Source organism: Pituophis catenifer, unplaced genomic scaffold (genome assembly GCF_029215685.1).
Source record: "Pituophis catenifer annectens isolate HBS135680 unplaced genomic scaffold, rPitCat1.0.hap2 SCAF_11, whole genome shotgun sequence".
Taxonomy (NCBI): domain Eukaryota; kingdom Metazoa; phylum Chordata; class Lepidosauria; order Squamata; family Colubridae; genus Pituophis; species Pituophis catenifer.
This window is the reverse complement of record NW_027256891.1, coordinates 9,738,465-9,763,384: the sequence shown is the minus strand read 5'-3', so window position 1 is coordinate 9,763,384 and position 24,920 is coordinate 9,738,465. Positions and strand designations below refer to the sequence as shown.

The window sequence follows — 24,920 nt, the reverse complement described above, 5'->3', positions numbered from 1 at the left end:
TTGATTGTGTTCTTCTCTGCCAGGGCAAACAAGCACAGCCCATCTCCTTTTATGAGCCCTTACTCAGTCACCTCCTCTGTTTGCCAAGTTCAAATGATTTGGGTTCCAAACAGGAAGTTGCTGGCTTCATATCCTGCTCTCCTGTTGACAGACTCAGTTCTGCCTTGTTTAGTTTTGATCTGGGATTGGTTAGTTGGAAAGAAAAAGCCAAACTGGATCTCCAGGTAGGGCTTACCGTAAATACGTGTTGAGTTTTGATAGAGTTTGTTTGTTGTCAACCTCCTACCCATTGCCCATTTTCTCTTGAGCTACATGTGCTAAAGTTCTCACATGTTGCTATGGCCCTGTCAACTCTGGCTAGCTTTAAATAGCCAAACATAATCAGCATTTGTAGGGACCAGGGAGAATTTCCAATTATGGGAAGATGATAGATATACTTAAAGTTTTGCTTGCTCAGTGCAGAGAAACCAAACACAGATCTATAGATTTTAACCGCCATGTTTCTTCTGTTTGTTGAATTTCTGCAACATGAATTCTGGGGATTTTTTAATTAAAAGGGTCAGAATAGAACAGAAAAACTTGCAAAATCGGCAAAAACATTTTAAGGAAAAGAAACATTGGATCTATGCATATAAACACAGGCAATCCTACAAAAATAAACATTTTAAACATCCGGGTTCATTCAATCTTTTTTGTCAAAGACAGCTTTCATATAATGGTTACATTTTAGGAAAACCATTCAAAAATAGCTATTATGATTTAAGAGAGGAGTGTCTCTCTTAAATCATAATAGCTGGCTGGGGAATTCTGGGACTTGAAGTCCACAAGTCTTAAAGTTGCCAAGGTTTAAAGGAATCATTGTTGAAGTTTCTTTTTTTGTCAGGTCAGCTTTTCAGCCAAAACAGGTTTGCCAAAGCAAGAATTTTTTTACTGTTCTAGTGTTTTATGGTACAAGTCCTGTCTACTAACAACTTAGCCTGGCTCCAAATTCTTCTCTGCATCACTTTATGCATAGGTAGATGGATGGATGCAAATATAATTTGCATTTGCTATTAGGCAATATAGACAATAAACTAACAGCGTGATTCATTCTGAAAAAGTACTTTGCTCAGTTCTTGGAAAACTTTCAGTGAGGCGTCGCCCCCAAAGCTGTTGATATGTACCAAATGACCTGCAACACTGGCAGTTCCGTTTTGGAAGATTGCAATTCAATAACTTGAATGGGAATTTTTCCAGCAATGATGATGACGATGATATTATGACAATGTGCTGGTGATAATATGATGATGATATGATAATAACATGGTGATGAAGTTATGATGGTGATGATATCACAATGATGAGAAGGAGAAGGAGAAGAGAAGGAGGAGGGGAGGAGGAGAAGGAGGAGAAGGAGGAGGAGGAGGAGGAGGAGGAGGAGGAGGAGGAGGAGGAGGAGGAGGAGGAGGAGGAGGAGGAGGAGATGTCAAAAGGATGATACAGAATATGAATGATGAGGGGAGAGTGAGTTTCTAGTGTTCTGAAATTAGGACTTTGGCCAAGCTCTCCCTCTCATCTCAAGGTCCAGCATGGTCTAAAGCTAAAGGTAGTAGAGTAGGAACAGAGAGACCTAAGGCTGGTCATTCTCCCCATCCCCTCATCATCATCATCCTATCTCATAGGGTGACCTTACAAGGTAAAAAGTCACAGTGTATATTATCTGAAGCTTTGGAATGAAAAGGCAAAATAAAAAGCAAAAATAAACTGGAAACAGTATGCTAGCATTGTGTACTTGCATCCTGGTGACACACACCTGTTGTCATTTGCACACCCATCTCTCAGCCCCATGAGTGCTTTCAGCCCCATGCTACTTTCTGGCATGATGAGACTCATTTCCTGGAAGAAGAAGAAAAAAACACGATTCCAATCACTGTCAACTCAAGAACCTTTCAACCCTGCTGCATTACCTTGGCATGACTGATAGGTTGCCAGTAATAATTGCACCTTGTCCTATTCTAGGGAGGGCAAAGGGATCTCCAAATGTAGCATTTTTAGAAAACAGATGAAATATGATTGGCTTTTCTTAACAGGCACAGATAATGAATTCATTCCCCAAATCGTGGAAGGTGGACAGGCGGTGTTGCCAACAGATGTAGCTGTTTTGTCTTCGCCTCTCTCAGAAGAAGGAAGGTAATTCTTAAATGCATGTGGAAAGCACAAACCCAACAGTGTGCTTGTCGCTTAGTTGTGAACTTATTATTAATAGATGACATTTATATCTTGCTTTTTCTCCAAGCACAGCCTTTGTTTTTTAGGATGAGCTTAGGCAAAATATAGGAGCTTCAGATGGAATTTGAGGGCAAAATCTAGATGAATCCGAGGAAAAGTAATTGGAGATAGGGTGGGTCAGTGGGCTTAGGAAGGAAAAAAAGAAGTGTGACAGCATAATGGTTTTTATTGTGGCACCTGCCTTATGGAACAGCCTTTCCTGCTGAGACTTGGACAGCTGAAACTCTGCTGGTGTTCTAGAACAGAGGTCTCCAACCTTGGCAACTTTAAGACTTGTGGGCTTCAAGTCTTAAAGTTGAAGTCCACAAGTCTTAAAGTTGCCAAAGTTGGAGACCCCTGTTCTAGAAGGCCTTATTTTTTTCCCAAGCTTTGGGACCGCGATGTTAATGGAACCTGGTATGTCAGTGTATTTGCTTTCTGCTGTTTCAAAGTGTTGGAAAATGTTTAGGATTGTCTTGACTAGGTTTTTCATCCATTGTTGCGTTTACTGTGTTTTTATATTTTCCTGTTTCTGTAATTTTCTGTTCTCCACTGGCAATCAAATGCAACATGCAACCTTTAAAGGAGAATATGTGTTCCTCAGGGTTGAAATAAAGGGTCCTTGGTGCTCTCTGAACTTGCTTGTTTTCTTGCAAATGTTTCATTATCCAAATTAGATAGCAGCATCCTTTCTTGATTTCCCCACACCAAGAATTATCTTGGTTAAGATGGGTGGCTATATTGATGTCCTTCATCCATCCATCCAATCACCCATCTTGGGAGCATTCACGGGATATGGGGAAGCATGAGGAAAACTGCAGAATTGTGTTAGGCACAAGGAGACCTTCAGCCTAAGTCAGGAGAATAGTTTGGGGGCAAGAGAAGAATAGGAAATGAAAGCAAGATCATAGTGAGCTTTCGGCAATGCGAGCAAAGCTTTTGCAGTGAGGAATGCAGACTCAGCATGGGGAGTAAAGGAGGAAGATGCTCTGCTTATGTGATTTAGGGGCTCTAAGCACTCAGTTGCAAACTTAGAGGCTGCATTACATGGTGATTGATTTTAACCTTGGTCTGGTTAACATTAGGTTCCCTGTCTCGAGCAAATCCAGAAAATCCAGTCCTTCACCATCCCAGCTCAGGGTGCTGCAGGAATGCAGTTGTTTGTCTGTTTATACTAAAGCAGAGTTATTTTAAAACCTTTTGCAGGAATTGCCAAGATATCTTTATCCTGTTAAGGTCTGGCAACATATCAAGCCGTGTTTGTTTGTTTTTTCCAAATGTGATTCAGCAAAAGGCTTTTGTTTTGATTGCTTCTTTCAAAGTGGAGGGTGGGAGAGTCTGTTTTGGCACTGCTGGTGTTAGGTTATCAAGAAAGGGGGCATTTTGCATTTAACCACCAGTGGAAATGGGTTCCTTTTGTATTTTAATTTTTAATTGTGCTTCTTTTCCGGACTTTTCCCAGTGAGGTCGTTGAAGTCCGTTGCACAACCAAGTTTGAAATCTAGAGACTGAGCAAGAAGTAAAACCTGCCCTGTTAAAGCTTCATTGCAAGAACAGGCACTATTTGTTCTTTAAACTGGCAGGTAAACCACAGCTGTCAATTCCGGTAGTGGTTTTGTTGACTGCAAAAGAAAGCTTGCAAAGCCAGAAGCTAAGAGAAAGGTTAATCATGAATCTTTCCAGTTGAAATGCTGGAGCACTTTAATGCCGTTTGTTAGATTATTTATCCAGGAACAGAATGCCTTTCTGCTTCAAAGCAGTTCATTTGCCAATAAACTAGAAGATGGAAAAAAAAAAAACCCGAGCATTTTGCAATTCAATACATTAAACATATAGATTTATTTTTGGATCAGATACTGGTTTAAATTGGGCTGACGTCTGGAGCACTTGGATTCTCCAATATTAAATTAGATTTCTCACTTATTACGGGAAACTTTCTCAAGATGTTTTCATCTTGCAGCTGCATCTTACAATTCCAACCCCACTTTGCTTCAGTAGAACTGTTTTAATAAACCAGCATTAGTTAAGTCCTCAGCCAACTACACATCATCGTCTATACACCACTAAAGCAAGTCTACACAGCAGACATAAGTTAAAGCAAACAGCCATCATTGTTGATCCTTGCCTGAGTCATACCCATATATGTATGAACAAGCAGATGTGGGGGAAAAATGTGCGGTTGCAATGATATAAAATAGCCTTTTCCACTTTAGAAATTACAGAGTTCTTGCTTATCTGTAAGAACAGTGGGAGGAAACCATGAGATATAGCAACATGAGACAGCCTGTGTCCAGAAGCAACATCCTTTCTCTTGTCTCTCAGGTTTTGGGTCTTCTGATAAAGTGCCCTTCTGTCTCTGCAGGTTGTATGAACCTGGTTCGAATTCTGAAGAAGGACAACTACTCAAGTCAAAGCCAAGAGTGAAACTTACGGCCCGACCCTCATCTTTAGAAAAGGTAGTAGAACCCAAGGAAGTAGCATGGAACTTGATCTCAATAAACTGAGGTCTTTTTAGACATGTCCTCCCTCTGAATCTTAAACACATAGAGAGGAAATGGATAAGAGAGAATCCCACCTTACTCAGTGGAAGCCTGAAACAAATCACAGACATCAGAATACAGAATAATACAGAGTTGGATGGGACCTTGGAGATTTTTTAATCCAACCCCTTGCTCTAGCAGGAGACTCTATCCCATTCTGGGCAAAGGGCTGTCCAACTTCTTCTTAAAAATCTCCAGTGTTGGAGCACCCACTGTTTCCAGAGGCAAGCTGTTCAATTGTTGTCATTTTCACCAACTTTATGGATGCAGATTTTCATGACATCAGGAAACCTACCGTAACTGGGATTTTTGACAGTTTGGACCTACCTATAGTTTGTGTGGAAGGGTGCATTGAAAAATCCTTTCATCCTTCTGCTAAATCTACTGAATGGAAGCTAAGATGAGATGGTGGGCATGTGTTCCCTTCATGCATTCAATTCCCAAGTAGTGGGGACATCTAAAAGGAGCTCTCCATTCTCCATTTTGTGATCCCTACCATTACGGTTTAGTAGTTTTGTCCTTGGTGACCCCATAAAATTCTAATAAACCAACAGCCTTTCTGTTTTGGTCACAAAATCTAATTTTATTTTTTTTCCCATTTCCTTCAGAAATCCAGTGTAGAAGATGTATCTCCAGCAGACAGTGGGGTTGTGGTCAGTCCATTTGTGGCTACAAGGGAAAACTCAGAAGTTGGTAAGGAAACCAAGCATGGCCTACAAATCACGTTTTAAAAACTTCAGCTCAAGGAACAAGGCTTTCCATAAAGTATAATGCAACACATTCTCACAGGGAGAGAATATGGCTAACTTTATTTCAGGGCAAGAGCCCCTCCCCTCACCCCTTTTAAATGTTATTTTTAATGGTTGGAGACCTCAAAAGAATAGGGCACAAGTATTATTGCCCAAGTAAACAAGGACAGTTTTTGTTCGTTGCAAGTGTGCATTTAGAGTTTCCTTGTTACTTTAAATCAGAGGTCTTCAAATTTGGCAGATTTAAGACTTGTGGACTTCAACTCCCAGAATTCTCCAGCCAGCTAGTCTTAAAGCTGCCAAGTTTGAAGACCTCTGATTTAAATATATCCTAAAACTATGCATCAATTTATTTCTTCTATTTTTCAGCTGAAAATAAATGTTCACTACTAATGTTTAGCAATTTGCCACCCAATTTCAGAGGTATTGAACTCAGATGAAGGATGGGAGGCTGACACCCAAATTGGATCTAAGGGACAATATCAAATCAACGGATTTGTTGCCCCCTGCTGCAAGTGAAAAATGAACAAGATAAACTTCGTGTTTCTGATCAGCTGAATATTTTAAGGAGGATGATGGTGATTTGAAATGGACACCTACCTTATACTGTTTCCTTCTGTCTTATTTCCATTCTATTCCAGATTAAGCGGACCTGCCATTTTTCAGCAAGGTTCAAACTGAGCAAGAATTTAGTCGATAAATGAAACCATAAACTAGACCAGAGATTAGCCCACTAAAAAAAATCTATTTTCAAGTTTCTCTTCTCTTTTGTTTGAACAGAATGCTTTTTTTGGCTTTGTTAAACCATGGTTTCCTCTTCCATTTTAACTGGGAAACTATGATTTGCTATCTAACTACAGACTATAGTGTTATCCAGTCAGATCTTTGAGATGTCTCCACTCGGACAACCTGGTGGACTCATCTGGATGTGGTGGCCGATAAGACCTGGATTACAAGCAATATTGGGCAGATTATCCCATCATTTACATTAATAGCCACACTATTTTTATGTGGAGGAGCTCTTGAAAATTTAAAAATAGCCCAACGTACAATGCCCCTTGCCAGAATGAATATCCTGAGGCCTATCTGAGATTACCAGATGTGGTCCCAGCCATAGTACTATGTAACCTTTGGTGATATAAGCAATAATTCATTTTAGATGGAGAAGTACCAGTGGTGGATTTTTTTACTACCGGTTCTGTGGACGTGGCTTGGTGGGTATGGTGTGGCTTGGTGGGCATGGCTTGGTAGGTGTGGCAGGGGAAGGATACTGCAAAATCTCCATTCCCTCCCCACTCCAGGAGAAGGATACTGCAAAATCCCCATTCCCTCCCCATTCCTGAGGGAAGGATATTGCAAAATCTCTATTTCCACCCCACTCCGGGGCCAGCCAGAGGTGGCATTTGCCGGTTCTCCGAACTACTGAAAATTTCTGCTACCGGTTCTCCAGGACCTGTCAGAACCTATTGAATAGCACCCCTGATGGGTACCATGTTTGCTGAATACTTATCACTGGAGAACATCTAGGAGTTTCCCCATAATGATGGTGTCCAGATATGTTGGTTTTCAACTTCTAAAATTCTCACTGTTTTGGGAAGTGATGGGTAATCCAATGCATGTGGAGGACCCATATCTGAACTAACAGGTGTGTGAACTCAGTTCTTTCACTACAGTTCCGGAGAGTCATTCATTTTCTTTCTTTTGTGTTTTCCCCATAGGGTTTGAACTCTCACCAGGTAGCTCCACCAAGCTTCTTGATGAGTTCTCTTACTCAGTGGGAGATTATGTTCCTAAAGTTGCAGAAGATATCCCTGATGGTGTTAAAGAACTCGGAGGATTTCAACCAGCTCTGCAAAGAGAAGTCAACCCACCTAGCAGAATACCAGTTAACAGAAAATCAAGCAAACCATTATTCTCTCCCAACTTCACCAACAGTGACGGAGCTAAAAAATCTGGGCTGGGTTTAGAGAAGACACAAGTCTTGAAGAGTTTCAAATTTCCACCTGTAGGAGAGGAAAACGGTCCTCCACTGAATCCGGATACCAATCGCATTATCATTTCATCAGTCAATACCAAGGATGACGAAATTGGTGTCGACCATGCACACTTCAAGAACTTGAAAAACTTTTGGGAGAAAGGAGGTGAGTCTCTCTTGGCTAACGATACAGTGGAAAAATCAGTGGAAAAAGCCAACCCCATAGAGGTCAATGGAAGGCCATCCAGACTGAACCGATCTCTGTCAGCCCAGCCCAATCAAGATCAGACCAGTGATGACAAGTTTAGTTCCAACATGAACACTAAAATCAGAATCGTCTACAACAGATCAGTGACCTTGTCTTCCAGTGAAGATGAGCCTGTTTATACCAGCCCACCAAGGAAAGGATCAGGCTCCAACATCCCCAGATCGTCCTATGACAGACGCAAAGGCTCAATGGGAAGTCGGAACCATCTAAGTGAGGGTAATGGGAGACAGTCTTCAGTGGAAGAAGAAAGAAAAGTCCATCGTTCCACCAAGAGATCGAAATTACCTGTTTGGGTACCTTCGGTCAAAATAGAGACACCCATCAAAGGACAGACAGGGATCATTTATGAGCCAGAGATTCCTGCTGCTGAGTTTGTCATGATCGAAGAAAACAAACGCAAGATGGATTCCTTGGCAGGAAGGGTTCAGATCTTGATTGAATCCGTACCATCAGAGGAGATAGATCCAGGGGATGATGTTGTAGGAAGGCGTCCTGATTTGGACAATCTGGAAATGAATGAGATCCTGCATGAATTTGAACTCTGTAGTTTTATGGAGGACCTTCCAGAAAATGAAGTGGATGATGAAAATCAAGATACTCAAGAAGTGGATAATTATGTGCCTTCAGGTACTGACGTTTCCTAGTTAAATAAAATAATTGCATTGGCTAGTAGATTTATAGACACACACAAAGATATAGAAGTACACAAAGCCATCCACACATACATAGAATGATTCATACATTATGCAATTATTTATCTACTCAATAACATGTTTTTCCTTGTTTAAACCATTTGATATTCAGAGCTTTATGCATTCCCTCATTATTTGGAGTTGCCCCCTTACAATTCCAAAAAAAATGGTTACCAAATTGCAATGCTTTTTATATGGCAGAAATGAAAATTGTTAACTATATGACTGGAAAAGAATGGTAGCAACCAGTGGTGGGTTGCCCCCGGTTAGCCCCGGTTCTATAGAACCGGTAGTAAAACTGGCAGGAGGCTCCGCCCACCGACCCGACGTCATCAGAACACTTCTGCGCATGCGCAGTAGAACGCACGCACGTGTGAGCAAAGCAAGCGCACGTGCATGGCCCCGTTGCAAACCGGTAGTAAAGGTAAGTAGAACCCACCCCTGGTAGCAACTATATTGAATATCAAATATAAATCAAATCAAAATTATTTTTCACCCTGATTTATCCCATCCCTTTCCAATTCCATTTGAGAATGTCAGTCTGGTACACCAATTAAAATTCAAGCATAAGCCTGCCCACACATAAGAATTCAGGATGGTTTATAAGACACACAAAAAGAAACTATTAAAAATACTCAGTGTTCCTTGATTCTGCTGCTTCTTTTTCTCCTCCTCCTCCTTCATCTCCTCCTGCTCCTCCTTCATCTCCTCTTCCTCCTTCCTCTTCCTCCTTCTCCTTCATCTCCTTCTCCTCGTGCTGTTAATTTTAATAAGCAATGTGGATTAACATTGTTTTTAATGTAGAATTTTATTTAATATTTGTAGGTATTAGACAAATATCTGGGTATTAATAATTATTAGAATAGAATAGAATAGAATAGAATAGAATAGAATAGAATAGAATAGAATAGAATAGAATAGAATAGAATAGAATAGAATTTTTTATTGGCCAAGTGTGATTGGACACACAAGGAATTTGTCTTGGTGCATACGCTCTCAGTGTACATAAAAGAGAAGAAATTCTATTCTATTCTATTCTAATAATTACTACACATCTCTAGCCACCCAGAAAATGCTAATATCATTTGGTCACAATAGGCAAAAGCTCACGTCATTTTGTCTTCAAATTTGATGGTGAATTCAACTAAAGAAAATGCAAGCTGCTCGAGTTGTCTCTCCAAAGCAACACAACCGTTTTCCTAGCAGCAACAGTGGATAAAATCATTAACTTTGATTGCATTCCAGCAGAACAGAGAAATTCTTCTCATTTTTTCCCTGCCAGTCCTAATTGAATATGAGGAAGGAAAACCTGCTTTTAGAAATGCTTCCAAGGGACAATAACATGTCGGAGGGTGAGGAGAGGATGTGTGGGAATGTCCTAGAAAGTATTGTGGGATGGCCAAGAATTGTCTCAATATCTTAACAATCCTCTCGCCATGTTCCCAATGCATCAGTAGTGGACCTTTTCCCATAACTATCCCCACCAAGAAAGACTCCCATTAGTGAGAAATGAGTGGTGAATTTTTAGAAAACAACCTCCCAAGCTCTCTGCCCAGAAGTTCAGAGTATTTCAAAAACCACTTTGTGCTCAGTTACAGTTTGCAGTAAAATTTGTATCCGAACACAGAACTCCCTGGAGTAGCTTTCAAGTCTCGTTAATGGTTGAAATTGCATTAGTAGCCATCATAAAGTAATTAGGGTTTGTATATATAATTTTCATGGATCGCTGCTGTTCTCCAGGGTGATATCCACCAGCAATATCAACCAGACTTTGGCTCTGGAAACACATCAATACACAACTACTCTTCTCTTTTGCTTTTGGTTGTTGTTATGGGAGTGCATTAGAGTAAGGACATGTAGGCTGATCTGGACTGAGATAACCGAGAAACTTAATTCCTTCCAGCTCTCTTTACTTTAAAATTCATATAGGTAATCCTCAATTTACGGCCACAATCGAACCCCAAATTTCCATTGCTAAGCTGTTAAGTGAGTTTTGCCCCATTTTATCACCTTTCTTGCCACAGTTGTTAAGCGAGTAACACAATTTTAAGTGAATCTGGCTTCCCCGCTGACTTTGCTTGTCAGACGCTTGCAAAAGGTCATCACATGACTCCAGGATCCTTCAACCATCATAAATTCATGCCGTTGCCAAGCATCCAAATTCTGGTCACGTGACCACCAGGATGCTGCAATGGTCGAAAGTAGTCACAAGTTACTTTTTACAGTACTGTTGTAACTACACATAGTCATTAAATGAACGGTTGCAAGTTGAGGACTACCTGTACTCTTATGTGTATGAATGATGCCGTCCTAATGTTATTTACAACAGCAAATTGAGCTTGGAATGCTAGGGGATGGAGGCTAAAACATACGAAGAACAGTTGCAAGAATTGGATATGTCTAGTCTAGTGAAAAGGACTAGGGGTGACATGATAGTCATTTTCCAATATTTGAGGCTGCCACAAAGAAGAAGGGGGTCAACCTATTTTCCAAAGCACCAGATGGCAAGACAAGAAACAATGGATGGAAACTTATCAAGGAGAGAAGCAACCTAGAACTAAGGAGAAACTTCCTAACAGTGAGAACAATTAACCAGTGGAACAGCTGGCCTTCAGATGTTGTGGGTGCTTCATTACCGGAGTTTTTTAAGAAGAGACTGGATGGTCACTTGTCTGGTATAGATTCTCCTGCTTGAGCAGGGGGCTGGACTAGAAGATCTCCAAGGTCTTCCAGCTTATTCTATTCTATTCTATTCTATTCTATTCTATTCTATTCTATTCTATTCTATTCTATTCTATTCTATTCTATTCCATTCCATTCCATTCCATTCCATTCCATTCCACTCCACTCCACTCCACTCCACTCCACTCCACTCCACTCCATTCTTATTCTATTCATTTCAGAAATTGAAGTAACAATGTTTTTTTCCCCTGAAAGTTCAATCTAAAGCCTGTGCTTGCTTGTTTTGGTAGGGCTAGTTCCTCTTCACCAACCAGGACAGGCCTTCACCTCCACCGATCAAAAACCAACCCTCAAAAGCCCCTCCCCATTTCCAAATGGTAGTTGGAAGTTGGGTCAGTGATCAAAACGGGGGGGGGGGGACGGGACCCAAAGTATAAATCTAGTTGGGAATACAAATTCTGGGTCCATCAACCAGTATCTCTGCCTCTAATCAACAATGAGAAGAAAGGGAGGATGGAAAATTCCACTGGCAGGGAGTTAGAAAAATCAAGGTGACATCCGTGTTCGTGCAATCAGTCACTCCCCTTTTTAATGTCTGGGACACACACAACAAAGGAGTGAAGCTTTCATTGCATGTAGAAGTAGTCCTTGAGTTACAACCAGTTGCTTAGTGACAGTTCAACATTCTGATGGTTCCACCTGGGTGGGTACTTATGATCCAAATTCTAAATTCTGACGGTCAGCCCCCCACACACACACACACATACACACACCAATCAGGCTCTCAGCAACTTGGACTGATGGGCAGGCTGCATTACAGTCATAAAGCAAGGACTACCTGGATGTGGTTGTCACCTTGCTTTTTTGACCCTGCTGTGAATAGCCTTAAACACGATGAGTTCAGTTTTGAAAGCTGTGAAGCTCAAGGTCTGCCATTGTTTGAGACAAGTCGATGGATTTCCATGTGTTCCAGAAGGAGAGGTCCCTCCTGCCCCCGTTTTCAAGAAAATAAGACGCACCAATGGCTGCAATCTTGCAAAAAGCATGGTCAACCTTTACACAACCACTGAAAGTAAGTAGTAGTGCCCCAATCTAGGAGGGGAAAAAAAGTTTGGACTTGACCACTGGAGGGAGACAAATCTAAAGAGAAAGATGCAATAAATAGCTATTTATTCCTTGCTCGTCCCCCCTCCCCCTTATGCTTTTAAGATGCTGCCCTAAAGTCTCTCACGGTTGGGGGGGGGGAAGGGGGGGGAAACAATGCACAAAATTAAAAAGCTGCTGTCTGTTCAAAAGGCTGTGCCATTTGTTGCAGTGCCTTGATCCTGGGCCTGAATGGAATTTTTGCAAACCTGAAAAGTGCCTGCCCAGGGAGGGGTGGAAGACTACAACTCCCAGCATTCTCAGCCAAGATATTTCTCTCCCCCACCCCTCCAGTGATTTTGGCCTTTTTGGAATTATGATATTTTTGTCATTTCTGGAGGGATGCTTCATGCAAGCAATGCCCTATTAACCTTGCAACTTAGCAAAGGAGAACGTTAAAAGCACATCTATTTTTGTTCCTAGCTTACACCAAGCCTCAGGTGCTGAGTCATCAGTATCTTGAACCTGAAAGAGCCAAAGAGCTCAGCAGATCCTCTCCTTTCCTCCTCTCTGAGGTAGGTTGATATCTTATTACTTTTATTGTTGTTCTAGTAGATGTTTTTATCATCATCATCATAACCAATAACGTATCTTTTCTCCTGGATCTCTTATTTAATCCCCAGAGGGACAGTTTGTGAGGTAGGTAAATTGAGGGATTAGACTAAAGTCATGGCTGAAGGTGGATTTAAACGTCAGGCTCCTTTTTCCCAGTCAGTTTCATAAACAGTTGCCTGATGTTGGTTTGCTGGATTGAGGTGAGATCTTTGGGCGCTTCTTAAAAGTAGGACGTGAGGCCCACCCATCAGAAGCAAGGGCTCAGATGATCCAGAACATGGGATAATGTGATAATGAAACCCTTGTGAGGAGAAACAGTGACTGGTTCATTCATCAGAAGGGTCTGCTAATGGGACAGTTCGGTTTTTGAAGTGCTGATGTGGCCCAAGAGTAATGTCACTTTGTAGCTCTGTTGGGGATCCATCTTTATATGGTTGTAAGTTTTATATGGTGCCAGATTTGAAGTCTCTTTCGATGTGCTTTGCAGACAGAATCAGACACAGCTTCAGAAATCAGCTTCCAGTTCAACAGACACAAGAAGACATCAAGCGTGGGCAGCCATTCCTCTGACATGGCGTCTGTTTCTTCGGTAGGTTCTTCAAATGTTGCTTCTGGAAGACAGTCTTGGGGGGAGGAAATCCTCTTAGCTCCTCCAAAATTATTCTAATTCTTTTCCACCCTCTTCTCATCACCCTGATTATTTGAAAGCTTCCTGAGGTCCTCTCTGAGACACTGGTGAAATGTCATAGTCTTAAATGTCAAAACTCACTTAACAAATTTCTCACTTCACAACATAAATTTTGGGCTCAATTGTGATTGTAAGTTGAGGAGTACCAGTGGTTGCATTAGGAATTACTGATTTACTGGTTACTGGTTTTCAGATTAGAATTGTGTGCAATGTTCTTTCTTTGTGCCTGAAGTCTTAACTACAAGAGGTGGAACATCTTCTGATTATTATTGCGCTACACCAGATGATCTGCGAGAATGCTTCTAACCCTTAAATTCCATGATTCTACTTGTAGATCTCTAGAGCCGAATCTGTGTCATAGTTCATGAGCTCTTGGTTCAATTGACCTGATTGGGTTGATCCAACCCAAATTCAGTTTACCTTAAATTCTGTCTAAGTAAGAGAAAGCAAGTTCATTAAAATGTATGCACTGTATGTACCCTTCTCTGGGGAATTATTGTGAGTGTAACATGCTGAGTAAAACTGAATAATCTTTCTGCATAATTAGCAATAGCAATAACACTTAGACTTATATACCGCTTCACTGTGCTTTTACAGCCCTCTCTAAGCAGTTTACAGAGTCATCCTCTTGCCCCCAACAATCTGGCTCCTCATTTTACCCACCTCGGAAGGATGGAAGACTGAGTTCACCTTGAGCCTGGTGAGATTCGATCCACCAAATTGCAGGCAGCCGGCAGTCAGCAGAAGTAGCCTGCAGTACTGCTCTCTAACCACTGCGCCACTGCGGCTTTGGTTCCCTCTTCACTTCAAAAATGGCATAGAAAACTCATAGTTTTCAGAGGTTAGGGTTGAAGTTGAATTTGAGAAAATTCAGAAGATTTTTACCTAATTCTGTCCAAGATGTATTCAAGATCTAAGTCTCTGATATGACATTTGTCTTCTGCTTGAAGCACGATGGTATGCTTAAATGATGGAGGTTTGTTAAACATCTGGTGAACTTTCTCTGTTGTACTCAAAGACATCTTTATGGTCTTCTCCTCTATCTAGGTGAGTGGCAGTGTCTTGAGTGTGTACAGTGGTGATTTTGGGAGTGTCGATGCTCAGGGGTTGGTCCAGTTTGCCTTGGATTATGATGAGAAGAACCAAGAATTCCAAATTTTTGTTTCCCAGTGCAAGGACTTGGCAATTGTGGATGAAAAGAAAGAAAGGACAGACCCGTAAGTAAAGTTGGTTTTTTTAAAAAAAGTCTTAGCAATATCTACTGTCCTAATTTTTACACTTTAACCATCCCTAAGTATAGAAGAGTCTTCTCCCTTGCTCGTTTCAACGTCTTGCCCTCAGCATTGCTGGACGGACGATTTAAGAGGCTCCCGATAAGTGAGTGGTTATGCCCCTGTGATAGAGCTGAGGTTGAAACTGTGGAGCATGTTCTTTTATACTGCCCTATGTATAACGTAGGCAGGACTAAATTACTGTCTCTCCTAGAAACAGATCTCTCTGGATCCAATGCTAGTAATTTGACCTTATATTATTTAGGGGATGGCTCCTCACACATTACTTTTCAGGTTCTACATTTTTTTTAAGAGCTGTAACTATTAGAGGAGAACGCTGTAAATTCCTCTCAGCCAAGGCTTCTGGTAGCCAACTGTTAATGATGTTACTTTCCCCACGTTCTTTTGCAATTATATTTGTATTTTGGTCTGTGACCACAAATAAAAGTTATTATTATTACTGTCCTAATTTTATTGTTAAGCATTGTTTGCTTGTCTGGAATTTGATTTGAAATATCCTGATGCCGGAGAATCCTCCAAGAATTTTACTTCTATCTCAGTTCTGCTGGACAGAATGGGGGACCTTGGCGCAGCCAACTTGCTCTGACCTACCGTATATTTTGGAGTATAAGACACACCTTTTTCCCCCCTAAAAGGGGGTGAAAATTTAGGTGTGTCTTATACACTGAATGTAGCCCCGCCCACCCACCGGCCCCCACCCTTTGGCCTCTGCCTCCCAGCAGTTTACCTCCTTGCAGCAAGCAGCAAGAAGAAGCAGCTCGTTTCAGCTTCAGCACAGCCTGATTAGCACAAGTTGATTGGATCAGCCTCCCGACTCTCAGCTGTTTTGTGGGGCCTCTGCAAGGAGGTAAATTGCAGGGAGCAGATTTTTTTTTTTCCTTGTGCTAATCAAGGAAAATGAAAATGAAAGTAAAGCAGGCTATTTGCTGTTCGCTGCAATGAGGCAAAATTGCTGGGAGGCAGAGGCAGATTTCTTTTTCTTGTTTTCCTCACCAAAAAAGGTAGGTGCGTCTTATAGTCCAGAGCATCTTATACTCCCAATAATACGGAATATACCCCAGTCGTCTCATCCTGGTCAACTCTCCACTTGCACCTTGAACCTAAAGCAAGACAAGGGCCTCTGCAAGTCACTTGTCCCTCTTTCGAATTGTCCCAGATTGAAATGTCCCGCAGTGAGTTATCCTAGATTCTGTTGGGACTCCTCGTGAAGTTAATGGATTTGGCGAGCAAACTCATGCAAGGATGATCTGGCAAGGGAACATCTTCCGGAGGACACAATAGCTTCAACAAGTTAGAGACAGGCACTTTGTTTTCATCAACATACCTGGCCCTCTTAAACTTTGGATGACTCTGGAAAAAATGTTCAGATTAGAAAAATAGGCGAGCATAGCTTTTGTCCAGGGTTGTCCCCAAGTCCATCAAATCATCAGAATGCAGAAGCCAGATCATCTCCAAGAACTGGTCAATTGAATGTTTCACTTAGTGGACATCTCTTTCCAGGTACGTGAAAACATACCTGCTTCCAGATAAGGCAAGGATGGGCAAGAGAAAGACATCAGTGAAGAAAAGAACGATCAGCCCCGTTTACAATGAGGTGTTGCGGGTAAGGAAAACCAGGGATGGTTTAAGGAGATTAAAAATAACAGAATAACAAGAGTTGGAAGGGATCTTGGAGGTCTTCTGGTCCAATTCCCCTCCCCCACTCAAGGAGGAGACCCTATACCACTCTGGACAAATTGCTGTTTAGTCACTTCTTTAAAACTTCCAGTTATTGGGACATCCACAACTTCTGAAGGCAATCTGTTCCACTGGTTAATTGTCCTCACTGTTAGGATTTTTTTTTTTTAATTTGATTTATATGCCGCCCTTCTCCGGAGACTCAGGGCGGCTTACAATGCGTTAAGCAATAGCCTTCATATTTTTGTATATTTATACAAAATCAGCTTATTGCCCCCACAAACTGGGTCCTCAATTTACCTACCTTAGAAAGGATGGAAGGCTGAGTCAACCTTGAGCCTGGTGAGATTCGAACTTACAGTAATTGCAGACAGCTGGTGTTAATCACAATGCTTTTAGTCTGCTGAGCCACCAGGCCCATAAATTTCCTAACTTAATTACAAATTGCTTCTCTCCTTGACTAGTTTCCATCCATTGCTTCTTGTTTTACCTTCAGGTGCTTTGGCAAATAGGTTGACCCCTTCTTTTTTGTGACAGCCCCTCAAATGCTGGAATACTGCTATCATGTCACTCCAGTCCTTCTTTTAATTAAGCTAGCCATACCCAATTCATGGGTCGTAGGGCTTAATTCTAAGGTGTTTCCCAAAATGAAGCTACAGGTGACTTTAAGTGTATCCATTTTCCTTTCACCTTCTCCCCAGTATAAAATACAGAAAATGGTTTTGCTGATTCAAAAGTTGAACCTGTCTGTGTGGCACAACGATCCCTTGGGAAGGAACAGTTTCTTAGGTGAGATGGAAATTGACTTGGCCAGCTGGGACTGGAGAAACAATAAATTAAACTGGTACATGCTCAAACCACGGGTAAGCGCAGCTCTGCTGATATTCTGCTTTAAAGATTGATACCTCTGGTGACTGAGCAATCTGTGGTCATTCCTGATTTTTTGCCTATCGTGGCCTCCTCTTTTCCAGAGCCTCTCCGCCATCAATGGCGTTGACCATCGAGGGGTGATGAATCTTTCCATCAAATACGTGCCACCAGGAAGTCTAGGTAAAAACAACCACCTTCAACTCAGTTGTTTTCAGAAGTTCGGTTGATATTATCAGAACAGAAATAGACAACATAGAGCTCCTGATACTGCGAAGCAAACTGACGTCCTTCTTCAATCATTATTTTATTCAAAGAAGCAAATAAATAAACGGAAAGTGGTATGCTGTGGGGGAAATTCCACTTTTATTTCCAGAAATGTCTCCATAACCTATCAAGAACCCATAGACATTCTTTACAAATTAAAAAAAAAATGTATATACAATTTGGAGGTGTCCACAACTGTCGTGGACAGAAAGTAGCAGGAAATTGTCCGTGCTACTTTATCTTCTAATAAATTGATGCTCTATAGACATTTGGTGATGATTTAAGCCCCTCACTCCGTTGAGTCACATTGGGAGAGTGTCCACAACAAGCTCTTTTAATTTTATTAGGTGAACCCAATACAAGAAGGGTAAAAAAGCTGAAGCTTCTGGATTCTATCTGAGAACAAGTAGTTGCAGTAGATACCGTCAGATATGTTCAGTGTCAAAATTTATAGAGAACGTAGGGGGGTCCATTATGCCCAAACAATAGCCATCATCTTTCTTTTAATGACACCATAATCCCTTGAGGGGTGGAGTCTGGGCAACTGAATGGAGCTGCGTGTTTACTGGCCGGATGCCCTTCCTGTCACCAATGTGGAGTTTTGTTCAGCAGATACATTCTCATTGTGCCCAGAGAGAGAAATATCTGCCTCTACATAGGATCGAACTCTCAGCCTCCTGATTGTGAGGCAAACGCTCCACCTCTAGGCCACTGCACCACTCTACCCAAACAATAGCCATGAGAACTGGAAATTCAAGGGACTGAAATGCCTCAAAGTCTGGAGGGAAGTAGACTGGGGGGAAATGAGGTGGATTCAATTACCTGTATTGTAATATTCTTAAAATTATGGATGTTCTTGTATTACTTATTTGCTTTCCATGTTCATGATACATCATAGCAGGCCGCAAAAATCCCCCATCTGGAGAGGTCCATATCTGGGTGAAGGATACCAAAGATCTGCCACAGTTACGCCCTTCTGGAGTAGATTCCTTTGTGAAATGGTAGGTGTGCCATTTGTGGGGTTCTGATCTTTCCTCTGGTTGATGCCTGATTGAAGTTCCTGGTTTGAGCAACCTTGTTTGAAAAAAATCCAAGGTTTGCTGGATGACACAATGCAAATCCTGAGGTGGTCAGAGATCTCAGGGGTTTTTAGGCCCAGAGGGCATCAAGGTAAGGAAATATGTCCAATTTTGACATGAAAAATATTGCAAAAATAATCTAATGGCTTTGGTTGAAAAATTGCTATACAGGTCGTCCTCAACTTACAACCACAATTGAGCCCGAAATTTCTGGTGCTAAGTGAGACATTATTTAAGTGAGTTTTGCCCCATTTTATGACCTTTCTTGCCACAGTTGTTAAATGAGTCAGTGCAGTTGTTAAGTTAGTAACATGGCTGTTAAGTGAAGTTGGCTTCCCCGTTGACTTTGCTTGTCAGAAAGATGCAAAAGGGGATCACGTGACTCCGGGACACAGCAACCGTCATAAATATGAATCCGTTGCCAAGCATCTGAATTGTGATCATATGACTATGCAATAGTCATAAGTGTGAAAAATGGTCATAAGTTGCTTTTTTCAGCACTGTTGTAATTTCAAACGGTCACTAAATGAAAGGTCGTAAGTCAAGGATGACCTATATTGTTTTGACCAAGGCCCACATAGTGATTACCAAACACAATTCAGTCCTGAACAAACTTATTTTATTAAAACAGCTGAGAATCTCAGCTTAATCCAAAACATTCTCAGCTTAATCCAAAACAAATTCTTCAGCCTTATCACCAACCTTTGATGTCTTTGGCAACTTGCCAAAGGCTTTCCTTGGCAAAACCCCCACAAAGATCAAGAGACGCTGACAAGAAACACTGGAATCACCGTTGCTTTTCTACAAAGAACCCAACGGCTCATTGCTGCTCTTTTAAGCCTTATGGGAGTGGCCAATCATCTTCTGGCCTTACTCCCGAGTCGTCCTTTTTGCTTCAGATGCTCTTGCCTTTTGGCAGCTCTTCACATGCGTGCACTAAGAACAGGGTCCTCTTGTTCCTCTGCCTCTCTGCTGTCCGCCTCTGGAGGCTCCGGAGTCTGCGCATCGCTCCCAGATGGCCCTGGCCCCATCTCTGCCTCCAATGCAGAGCCCTCTTCGGGGCCTTCCCCAGACTCCACGACTGGTCCATTGTCCTCCCCAGCCCCCTCACTGTCTGACTCCGCTGCCAGGTCCACAGGCTGCTGGCGGACCACAACATGTACTTACCAAACCAGGAAATCTCTATATTGGATTTTGTTATGGCTATGAATCTAGCCTTAGTCAAGTAACTCTCTCTTAGAGTACCATAGTCACCTTATTTATCACATATGGGGTTAATAATTATTTTGCTTGTATCAAAAGATACCTATAGCACTTTGAAAACAGCAAAGAAAATGTTAAACATCAGGAAGCACCTGAAGAGAAAACTGTGGATGTTCCACCAAAGCTAAAATGCCAGTCTCTTCTTTTTAAGCTACGTGCTTCCAGACACCAGCAAGAAAAGTTATCAAAAAACCCGAATTGTCAAGAGAGACTCCAACCCTGTCTTCAACCACACCATTGTATATGATGGATTTCACACGGAAGATCTGAAGGATGCCTGTGTGGAACTGACGGTCTGGGATCATGAAAAATTGACTAATCACTTTCTCGGAGGGATCCGACTAGGACTCGGCACAGGTAAGTAATGGCGTCTGAGTCTATCTTGTTTCATTTCATTCTCCTGTGATAGTTGCCTTAACAGGGTTAGAATCAAGATCACGTGAAGTATTAGCACCTCTTTATAAAACCTTAGTTTTTTAATTTATTTATTTATTTATTTTTATATGCCGCCCTTCTCCGGAGACTCAGGGCGGCTTACAATGCATTAAGCAATAGCCTTCATACTTTTGTATATTAGTAAGACCACACTTAAGAATACTGCATCAGTTTTGGTCACCCTATTATAAAAAAGATGTAGATACTCTGGAAAAGAATGCAGAAAAGAGCAACAAAGGTGATTAGGGGGCTGGAGGCTAAAACGTATGAACAACTGTTGCAGGAACTGGGTTTGTCTAGTCTAGTGAAAAGAAGGACATGCGTTGACATGATAGGGGGGCTGCCATAAAGAAGAGGGGGTCCATCTATTTTCCAAAGCATTAGAAGGCAAGACAAAACACAATGGATGGAAATTAATCAAAGACAGAAGAAGATCATCTCTCCAGAAATATAATTTTGCAACGGCAACAGGCTAAACTTCTGCAGTGAGAAGCTATATAGGGATGTGGAGTTACACAGGCAGTGGTGATAGAAAGCGCTAAGAAGCATGAACACTTAACGAAAGAGCACGGGATTCCTTTCAGGTGGAAGGCTGAAGTTAGTTCTATCCGATTATGATTGGGTTGATAGTCCACTTTTTCTCCAGAACCTGAAAGCAGTTGCACAGGGTTCTCTGTTCATTTTAGCCTCATAGTAGAATAGGTGGTCCAGAATCATCCAGTGAGCTCCTGTGGCTGAGGATGGGCCAGAACTTGGGTTTTCCCTTTCCTTGTCTGATGGATTAATCACTACACCACACTTACACTCTGTATCATGCTGGAGGACACAGTTCCCAAAACTCAGCTGAGACAAAAGGTGAAGGCAGCACGAGTGGAAAACCCAACCCAACCCAACCCATTTCAACTAAATTTGTTTCTATGAGTTCAATACCAGTTTAATTTTCACCTTATGTCAAATTAAAATTTACATTTTGGTGGCAAATTTTGAAATGACTTAGGTTTAGGGCAGGACTGGAGATGGGGAGGCAAGTCTCTTTTAAGGGGGGGGAGAGGAACAGGTTAAGAGCACTCATTTGGTATGTTAGTTGAGCAGTGATGTGACATGTCTAGAGTGCTGGAAGTTCTATTGCAAATAGAACACTAAGGCAGCTTAATTAGGTTTAGCAAAAGAGAAGGAGAAAAGGATTCAAAGCAGCTACCATCTGCCCCTTTTTGCAACTACCATGGCCATTGGTTTATTTCACAAAATCCATCCATGACTCGGGACACAAATGTGGTCTTGCCTAGAGGAATGCTTGGGAGTTGGACTTGCATGCTAGACCACCATTTCTAAAGTGCCTTATTGCTTCTTGCTTTGGGCCAGGCATCAGCTATGGAATTGCTGTCGACTGGATGGATTCCACACAAGAGGAAGTAGCATTCTGGCAGGAAATGATGTCGACACCCAATGAATGGATCGAAGGCTCCCTCCTCTTGCGCTCCTTGGCTGGGAAAAGCAAGTTGAAGTGACACTTCTGCGGTTCAGCTACGTGGCAGGGAGAACACGCAGAGGTCATCTTTGGTTTGTTGTCAGGTACATAAGAATGCAAAAGCTACTTCAAGGGAGCCAAAAATTAAGGACGCCACTGAACCAAAGAAAGATTTTAAGAAGAAAGGTGCTAGCATCACACCTTGCTTTAACTCATAAGGCATGGAAGAGCTAGACCATACCTCAGTGGTACAGATGTTCTTTGACTTAAAGAGCCAGAAGGCAGGGCTGAAGAGGTAGAGATGGGGGATGGGGGAGTTAAATTACTAATGCAACCACTTTTTGCTTTTCTGCACATGTGAAACTGAACTAAAATTGTGGGTAGCAGAAGCCTCCACCAACAAACTCACTGTGCATCTCTTAAAAACTCTCTACTGGGATGAAACTGTTGGAGATGAATGACTTTATTCCAAGCTAAAGAAGGAGACCATATCTAGATGATGGTCTCAAGCACCTGGATGGAATCATGGACTTTAACAAACCCTTTAAGGTCTTCTAGGTCAACCCTGCTCATTGGAGGAGCCAAGATTAAAGTGTTCCTGACAGATGGCTGTCTAGCATCACCTTGGACAGCTCCAGCGATGGTGAGGTCTCTTGGTCATTCTTTCCACTGCTCTTTACTGTTATGAAACTTGTTCTGAAATTCAGTCAAGAGTCTGCCTCCTATGATTTCATGTCTAACTCTTTGGAACCCAAGAGAAGAAGCCAGTCATCTGTCAAAGCTTCTGGCAATTGATGGACATTTGCTTTTCGGTAAGTGAGTGAAGGGATAACACAACGTAGGCGACAGAGGAGCTCGGAGAGGAAAACAGAACTTGTAGGCTCTTCAGTTTTATTTAAGAGGATTTTAACTTTCCACTTGCAATTTAAATCAGAACATTCCTTTTCAGGATGATTTCAAAGCTAAAGGTAGCATTTTATCAGGCTGGTTTTTTTTTAATGCATTGGCTGTGGTAAATCTGCTCATTGTGAGCTGGAAACTCTTTTTAACGAATGGCTGGTCAGCCTCTGCTGGCCCTTTTTTTTAAGCACACTTAAAAAAAAAACACTTCATGCTCTCTGTTTACTATTCCTCTCTCTCCTACAACCCTACCTTATGAACTGTGGTTATCTAAAAAGACTGCTCTTGGGATAATACTTTATGTAACTTGATGAAATGGACTACAGTCCATACAATGCCATAATAAATGTGTTAGTCTTTAAGATGACAAAAGTGTCTTGGTGTATGTCAATGAAGATTCAATCATCCAGGCCAAAGGTGTTAAATGGTTGATTCAGGGCAACTGGATCAACCTTTCTTAATCTTTGCTAACAGAGATTGGTCCAGTTGCCATTACTCAACATTTTGACACAAGGGTCTTGGTGATTTTTGCTGCAACTGAGGTTGTTGGTAGGTTGGCCTTCTTTCTGAGAACTTACATCCTTATATCCAATGGTGAAATGTAAAATTTGTTACTACTGGTTCTGTGGGCGTGGCTTGGTGGGAGGGGTAATGTGACGGTGGGCGTGGCCAATTTTTTTTTTTTAACTTTTAAAAGCATTTTTTTCTACAACCTCTTTGGCCGAAATCCCAGCTGAGTTGCCTGATTGTCGGAGGCTCTTGTTTTCTTTTAAAAGCATTTTTTTTTGCTTTTAAAAGAAAAAAAAGCCTCTGACGATCAGGCAACTCAGCTGGGATCATCAGAGCCTTTTAAAAGCATTTTTACAACCTCCTTGGCCAAAGAGGTTGTAGAAAAAATGCTTTTAAAAGGCTCTGACGATCCCAGCTGAACCGCGTGATCATCAGAGGCTTTTTTTTTTACTTTTAAAAGCATTTTTTCCACCGAAGAAAAAATCCTTTTAAAAGTAAAAAAAAAGCCTCTGATGATTGCACGGCTCTGCTGGGCATTGGGGGGTGGGCAGGGATTTTTGCTACCAGTTCTCCGAACCACCCACCGTCATGGCTACCGGATCAGGCGATCCGATCAGAACCGGGAGCATTTCACCCCTGCTTATATCCTAAAAGTTGGATTGTGGGTTTTCCTCCTGAATAACCGTAAAGCCTATCTGTGTATTCTTAGTCAATGTTTTGCTTTGTTTAAATTGACTTAATTGAAATTAAGCTTTGTGGAATGCAATAGATCAATGGGTGATACTATAATTTAATATTAATGTACAATCTGAATAGCATCAATATTTAATAGGGATATTACATTGTTATGTTAAAAAGAATATTAACCTTAAATAATGCAATATATGCCTTCCAAGTACATTGGGTTTTCTTCCCATAATTTCTGCATCAACGTTGCCAATAGGAAATAACATCTTGAGAACACATGTAGTATAGTCAAACATGGTGCATTTTATTGGGCAAGTTTAAAATACTGGAATTGTTTTACTTTCAAAGGTGGAAAAGTACCACTAGTAACCACTTTACAAAGCCTTAGTAAGGCCACACTTGGAATACTGCATCCAGTTCTGGTCGCCACAATATAAAAAAGATGTTGAGACTCTGGAAAGAGTGCAGAGAAAAGCAACCAAAATGATTAGGGGGCTGAAGGCTAAAACATATGAAGAACAGATGCAGGAATTGGATATGTCGAGTCTAGTGAGAAGGTCTGAGGTGACATGATAGCAGTGTTCCAATATTTTAAGGGTTGTCACACACAAAAGGGGCACAACCTATTCTCCAAAGAATCTGAAAAGAGGATAAGAAGCAATTGATTGAAACTAACCAAGGAGAGAAGCAACCTAGAACCAAGAAGAGTGTCAGATTTCGCTGCTATCTTAAATAAACTTCATTCTCAAACGCAAGGTCTCTGATGAATCTTTTCTTTATTTCAGAATAGAAAGAACGACATCCCTGAACTCTTTGTGCAGCCAAAACTGGCACCTCCTTCCAAACCCCTCCCTTTCCGTTCTTCAACCCCAATGTCTCATTGGCCATTGCGCAAATCCATCTCTCCGTCCCAAGCATTTTCTTTTCACAGGAATT

At 41.5% G+C, this 24,920-nt stretch overlaps 1 protein-coding gene across 1 annotated transcript in view; it reads left to right on the top strand.

The window, feature by feature from the left end:
* The window catches only part of LOC139322918 (synaptotagmin-like protein 2), a 29,640-nt gene extending 6,542 nt beyond the window's left edge, over nt 1–23,098 (top strand). Inside the window, exons 3-16 of the mRNA XM_070952177.1 lie at nt 2,070–2,169; nt 4,610–4,703; nt 5,396–5,480; nt 7,255–8,406; nt 12,127–12,225; nt 12,720–12,811; nt 13,339–13,440; nt 14,587–14,756; nt 16,332–16,434; nt 17,210–17,371; nt 17,480–17,558; nt 18,541–18,643; nt 20,136–20,341; nt 21,782–23,098. Of these exons, the coding sequence (XP_070808278.1) occupies nt 2,070–2,169; nt 4,610–4,703; nt 5,396–5,480; nt 7,255–8,406; nt 12,127–12,225; nt 12,720–12,811; nt 13,339–13,440; nt 14,587–14,756; nt 16,332–16,434; nt 17,210–17,371; nt 17,480–17,558; nt 18,541–18,643; nt 20,136–20,341; nt 21,782–21,927 (2,693 nt within the window). The 3' untranslated portion in view covers nt 21,928–23,098. The remainder of the gene's footprint in view (nt 1–2,069; nt 2,170–4,609; nt 4,704–5,395; nt 5,481–7,254; nt 8,407–12,126; nt 12,226–12,719; nt 12,812–13,338; nt 13,441–14,586; nt 14,757–16,331; nt 16,435–17,209; nt 17,372–17,479; nt 17,559–18,540; nt 18,644–20,135; nt 20,342–21,781) is intronic.
* The last annotated feature ends 1,822 nt before the right edge of the window (nt 23,099–24,920 follow it).